Source organism: Leucopleurus acutus (assembly GCF_964270905.1).
Source record: "Leucopleurus acutus genome assembly, chromosome: 17".
NCBI classification, from domain to species: Eukaryota; Metazoa; Chordata; class Mammalia; order Artiodactyla; family Delphinidae; genus Leucopleurus; species Leucopleurus acutus.
In genome coordinates, this window is record NC_139159.1 from 55,956,955 (window position 1) to 55,963,669 (window position 6,715).

Genomic DNA, 6,715 nt, shown 5'->3' on the forward strand with positions numbered 1-6,715 from the left:
AGAGTGATTCCTGAACTCCAAAATGGAGTGAGAGTAAACAGTATTACATTCTGCAAATACGACTCTGGGTTTTTGGAATCTTAACTGCTCCAGCAGTTTTCCTTTCTCTTTCTTCCTGGGAGAGTGTCAAGCAAACCATCAGTGGGTTTCCATTTTACACTGGATTCAGCAACACGTTTTAAAATAAAATACTTCGACAGAATTTTTTCAAAACCAAGTAGAGAATCTGAAGCCTTGTAGAGAAAAAAATATAAAAATAAGCGGCAGAGTATTTCTAATATACAACTTATGCATCGGGTGGAATTATTTTGTGAAAGTATATAATAAATCTAAAGCTACACTTTTAAAATCCCTGAAAATGTACTCGCCAATACTAAATACAATGGAATATTGTATCCTGCTAAATTAGGGAATTAATCATAGCACCTTGATTCATATGTCCCTTTTCATGCATGTGTTAACCTTCAAATTACATTTTTCCTAAATAAATTCTAAAAATTATCCTCTGTGAAACATTCTTCATGAATCATAAGACAATCACTCCTTTAAATTTTACCCAAATTCCTAATACTTTTCAAAGAATACAAGCCCTTCTAAGTCATGTGCTTCAATTTGTATAATAGGCTCTGTCAACAGGTAACGGTGGCACCTTCAGGAAGAGATTTATGCCTTTACCAAATATACTCACAACTCTAAGGAAACCTCCTCAAACATGTATCGAAACTGACATATGTTCTTTGTATTAAGGAACATCATTTATTAAGCACATCTACAGGCCAGGACCTGCACTAGGAATATACTTAGGTACGTGGTCTCTCTCAACCTCTCGGCTACTCTACAAGGTAGGTATTATCATCCCATTTTATGGATGTAACAACTGAGGCTTAAGGAGATTAAGCGACTTGCGCAGGGTCACACAGCTTGTAAGGGGTAGAAAGGCCAGGGATTCCGGCCCAGGCCTGTAAGGTTACAAAGCCTGTGCTCTTTCCCTCTAAAATACAAGGTCAGGCTGGTCCTGGGAAATAAACCACCTTGATCCTGACCTCATTCATTAGGAGTTGCTTTATCTTTGAGGATTCCATTAACAGAAGTACACAGGCTTACAAAGATTGCTAGTATAAAATGTAAGCTACTTTTTCCAGATTTAATGGAGGAATACATTTTACAAACAGTCGTAGAAGCAAGGAGTTAGATTTCACATAGTAAATTATCAACTAGAATAACATACAAAAACAGGTATGAAATTTCATTAGGCTGAACCATTTGAAAATGCTGTGTTCGTAGGTCAAAACAGCCAAAAAGATGCAAGCTCGTATCATTCATCCTAATAACTAACGTCCAGTCCTAGACTCTAAGGGGTCCTCTCTCCAGATGCATTTAAAATGCCAGGCAATGCACACACTTCCTGCCTTCATTCCCGCGGGTACTGTACCTGAGCAGAAGCTGTTGCTAATGGTCCTTGCTGAGCGCCCAGAGCTGCTGGGGTTGAACTCTCTGCTCTCTTCCTCTGAGAAGGGAGACTCAGACGCTGGGGACACTTGGTGCTGTTGCCGAGGCAGATGGGGCCGAAGAATCAAACGGGGAATCCGGCTCCGGGAAATCTCCTTCTCATGATGCTGCACTCTCTGCTCCTTCTCCAAATTGGACATCAAAAATAAAACAAAAGAACATTTGTTGCCCCCTCTGAACTCCAGTCTGCTTCTGAGCTCAGTTTCTAAGAAGCCACATTTCTGAATATTGAATCTTCACAGAGTAGTCCTTGTTTCAGTAGCTAAAATGAACTCCAGAACTCTTCTACTCAGCTAAGCTTTCTAATTTACTGAAGAGCACACACTCCAGCACGGATGTACTTACACACACACACACACACACACGCACACACGCACACACGCACACTTCCAGCCGCTAGCAGAAAGGCTATTCCGTTCTCTCAGGCAGCTCCTAAGTCACCTTTTCATTCTGGCTTTTCCTATCACATTTAAGCTTTCCGCTCTCTCAAAGGCTCTTCATAACTCACAGCACACTCTGGTTATTACTTGATTTCCTCCAGACTTCCATTTTGCTTTCCCTGAATTAGCTGTGATACTTTCACTTCTGTTTTCCTGTCTCCTCACAAAGTAGACCCCTATACCTGAGACAAGTCTTTCCTGATAGATCATGCGGCCTGATCTTTCAAATCCCCTCTCTTCCGGCCAGGATTTTAATTATTCATTAATATCCTGGTACACAAGGCTTGTTGCCAACAGAAAAGCAAACAAAAATCCAATACCCAGTAAGATGGCTCCACCTTTTACATCACGTTTAGCTTTTGTTTTCCTTACAGGTCACCCATAGGAAGAGATTTTTCTCTCTCTCTCCTTCAAAACACAGAATTAAATGCAGAGGGCCGTGCCTTCCTTGGCTTTAAAAATGCCTAAAAAGCAGCATTTTAGCGATATTTTTCAATTTTTAAAGTGCTTTCCCAACCATTATCTTGTTTAATCTTTACAACCGAGGCCATAGGGAGGACGCTGATTTGTGTCCCTATTTACAGATGAGGAAACTGAGGCTAAAAGAGGCAAAGATGCTTAGCCAAACTGCTGCACATCATCTAGAAGCAGAACGGGCCTGCAGTCTGTCCAGTGCTTTTCGGGGTCACCACCACCCTTCCATATTAAAATGGACTCCTAGGAGGAGCTCTTCGCAAAAAAACCCACTGCCCACTCCAACCTCTGCAATTGAAAAAGGGCTTTGGATTAGGTAACAAACACTATTTGGAAATATGACCTCCTGCTCATTTCCACGCGGCTTACCAGGAAGGGTCGCTGCCAAAGTAAACACCTCTGGGAGGCCCTCACAGTGCAGAATTGAAGGGAAAGCCCCAGCCGCGGGTTAAGTCCCGCGGTCGCTCAGGCATCCACCCTATCCAGGGGAGAAAGCCGCACCCAGCCTCGGGGTTTGTTCTGCACATCAGTCACCCAGCAGGTATCACCCGTCAGCCACTCCGCTCGGCACAAGGCAGACCCTGAACCAATGCTGGAGTCCTTATTTCTCAGTCCCCAATACATCAAATCCTTTTTTATCCACATCACACACAGAGGACATCGACTGAGAGCTAGATCCCAAATCTCCAATTTCAGGGGATGGGATTAACCATTCAGAGTCAGTCTTTTTAATTCTCGGGCCAACCCTCCAAACCCAGTATCACCTGCCCATCTCCCAGGTCTCATCACCTGAGCAACTGTCCCCTTGCCTTCTCATCGTGCCCACCACCTCCTTGTCCCCGTTTACCACAACTCTAAACGTCACCCCTCCAGCTCTCACCTGACTCCCTTCCCCGCAGTGCACACCACTCCTCTCCCCCCGGCGCTCGCGGACACTGCCATCCGCGCCCGCAAGACGTGCCCTCCTTACCTTGGTCTCCCGAAGGGGTCCCATCGCGCTGCCGCCCGCCGGCTCCTCCCGCCGCCGCTGCCGCCGTCCAGGAAGAGGCACCTGCGGGCACCGGGGCGAGGAGACTGTGCTGAGCCGGCGCGCTCTGCGGCCGCCGGCTGCTGCGGAGCCGACGCGCCGCCACCGCTGCGGCAGCTCGCGCAGGGCCCCGAGGGCACGCCCGGCCGCCCCGCCCCGGACGGACACGTGGTGCCACCGCGGCTCCCGCTCCCCTCCCCCGACCTCCCTCACCTGCCTGCCCCTTGGGAGGCGCCTCGGCGCGCCCCGCCCGCCCGACTTCGCCGCGGGCCCTGCCCACCAATTCCGCGCGCCCCTCCTTGTCTGCCGAGCCCGACCCGGAGAGGGCTTGCGGAGGCTCGGAGCATCTCCAGCAGGGTGACGCCCAACACCCACTTTTTGGCACCTGGTATCGGGTTCGAAGGGGGTGCACGTCGCAGAGAAGAACCCAGAAAAGCTGTGACATCACTGAGAGCCAAACTGTAGAAAGGGAAAGTTTTTGCCTCGCGGCTGCTCCCTGCCCTCTCGGTTTTAAGTCAACTTACAGCTCCCCACACAATTACCTCGCAGGAGAGAGACGGGGCGGTCCCCCTCCACCCGGACCCCAGCCAAGCGAAAGCTGCACGACTGACATAGCATCTGGGTGCCGGAATCTCAAAGGCTGCGATTTTCCTTGGGGGATTTGCATCCGAAGGGCCTGGCGATGGCAGCGCAGCACCGCAGGGACAGAACGAAGAGGCCAGTTCCCGCGGGCTTGGGAAGCCAGGTTGCCCAGGGCGAGAAAGCCTTTTTCTCCAGCTCTGGCCCACAGACGCCCGGGAATGAGTACCAGGCACGCTGCTTTGGGGACACCGCACTTAACTCAGAAAACCAGTTCAAGGCAGCACTCCACTACCTTCTAGCGAAGTGCCTATGTGCCTAAAGTTCTTGACCTCTCTGAACTTCAGGTTTATCCTCGTTAAATGAGGGATAATAATAATAATACCTACGTCAAGGATGGCTAGGAGGATTAGATGAGGAAAACAAAAAAACAGCTATACCCAGCTGATTCAAGAGAACTTTCCAAAGGGCAGTCAAATCACGTCCAGCTCTTCCGGTCAATATTTGCTGAATCCTCTTACGTGACAGACAGAAAAAGCATTTGAGGCAGACAGATTTGTTCAAAATAGCTCAAAAACCTGTTCAGCTGAGGACGTGGAATAGGGATCATCCTTCATCTGGGTCATGGGCCTTGATTTATTACAATTACTGTAGTTTCATCTGATGATGCAACTCTACATGTATAATAATTTAGATGCCCTTTATTTCAGAATTGGAGAATATTCTAAGTAGCAGTGTGGATGGGGAACAGCCCGATCGTTACACCCAGTGTTCTACACGGAAGGACTGTGATCCTTGAAAAGGGTATCTGAACCTCCACCATCTCATTTGTCTGCCCTCCGAAAAGCATTTTTCTGAGTCCTCAACTTTCAAATCTAGGAATGTACAGTGTGAGTCTAGAGAGAGCCTGAAATCAGAGGATTAGTGAAAGCAGTTTGCCTCCTCTATACCCATAAAGAAGTTTTATTCCATACATGTTCATGTCTTTTCAATCTACTTAGATTTGTTAAGTGAAGTTGATAACCTTACGATTCTTTATTTTGTGGGAAGAGCTTATTAATTCATACTTGTATACCTACAGCTGTCTCAGATACGGACTTCAGGAAAGTGATGTTCCAGGATGATTCCTACAGTCTATTATTTCCAAAATTATGAGCCTGAGGACATATACTGTGAGATAGGCTCGAACTGTGAACGTCAAACTGTTAAGGTACTTCTGAGGTCCCTCCTGAGAATTAAATCTGGGGGCCTAACAGCAGAAAACACCCTCCACGGAGGTGTCCAAGTCAGAACCTCAGAGTCATTCTTGACTTCTTCTCCCTCATGTGGCCCCGCATAGCAGAAAGCGTGAATGATCTCCACCCTACCCTAGAAATAGTGTCTTGAATCGGATTACTTCTGGCCTCTGTTTGAGTGCATTTTCTTCACTTAGAGCCTAAACCGCAAACATCCTGGATTATTGCAAGAGCGGTCTAACTAAGGTTGTCTTGCTTCCAATCTTGCCTCTTATTCCTGTCTCGCCAGTTTTGCTATTTTTCCACAAGGCCACATCGAGCCGTGCTTCTTCATTAAAACTCATTAATGATTTCTCAGTTGTCCTCCAAGTAATATTCAAACTCCTTAACGTGGCACAAATGCCTTTCATGATCTGGCTTTGTGTATCTCTCCCATCTCATTTCTTGACACTGCTCTTCTCTGGATCCTCCCTCCCTCACCACCCCTACCCACCCCCAATCCATCGCCCCTGCCACTCCCCCTCCACATACAAATGGATACCCCTTGAACTGTAGCAATTGAAGTTCTCAGGAGGTACCGTCCTCTCTTTTTCCTCTAGACGGTGGCACACTCTGGTCCCTTTGTCTAGAGCGTTTCTTGCACCTCACCCACCCATCCCCCTCAACTCCTAAAGATACATTAAGTTTCATTTTAGAAACAGCTTCTTCCAGGAAACGTCCCCTGATCCCCCAAGAAGATCAGTCCTTACATACTTCCAGGACACCTGTATTTAATTCACCCCAGGAGAGCTGTTACGATCTTCTATCAGAATCCCCTGCTTATTTGTCTGTCTTCACCAGGGATGTAGGCAGTGCCTAGTACAGGTCCTGACACAGTAGACACTCAATATATAACAGTCAAATGAATGAATGCATGAATGAGTGAATTTTCTAACCCCCTATGGGGCCCATCAGTACAGGATAAAGAACATAGACACAACTTCTGTTTAGAAAATGACTCAGATAAAGCTGCCTCCAATATTTCTTTGTATTTGATGATGGGGTGTGTGCCTTAAAAAAATCCAACATGTGTTAAGGGAAAGCCTTTACTGCAGAAGTGCAGGCAGTAAGAGGCAATGCTGTAGCCCCGTTGTCACCATAGCAACCTGCTGAGGGAAAGGCTGATGATTTAGTGTTCAAACGCCTTTTAGCTCTGTACTTTTGGAACCCAAGCCTGTTTTTTATGCTGTTCTAAAAGGCAAGTTTTACAAATGCTAATATCTATCTTGCCTTTAATTTCATTCAAGTGTTTCTTACGTCATTAAGTGTCTTACAACGTTTGCATTATACCATCAAAGAGATATAATCTAATACAGTATATTATAGTCATCTTTTATCTGCTTTAAAATATTCTCCGGTTTTGTAATTTTGTGGTTTTTCCTCTAGAAATGAATGTAATGCTGATTTTTTTA

At 46.4% G+C, this 6,715-nt stretch overlaps 1 protein-coding gene across 3 annotated transcripts in view; it reads right to left on the minus strand.

Moving 5' to 3' along the window:
• The window catches only part of SYBU (syntabulin), a 72,443-nt gene extending 68,876 nt beyond the window's left edge, over positions 1–3,567 (minus strand). For 2 of the 3 annotated variants that reach the window (XM_082858891.1, XM_082858890.1), the window contains exons 1-2: positions 3,394–3,567; positions 1,433–1,634 (exon numbers count right to left, since the gene is read on the minus strand). In XM_082858891.1, the coding sequence (XP_082715017.1) occupies positions 1,433–1,634; positions 3,394–3,417 (226 nt within the window). In that variant the 5' untranslated portion in view covers positions 3,418–3,567. The remainder of the gene's footprint in view (positions 1–1,432; positions 1,635–3,393) is intronic. The other variant, XM_082858893.1, reaches the window with a different exon arrangement.
• Between the last annotated feature and the right edge of the window lie 3,148 nt (positions 3,568–6,715).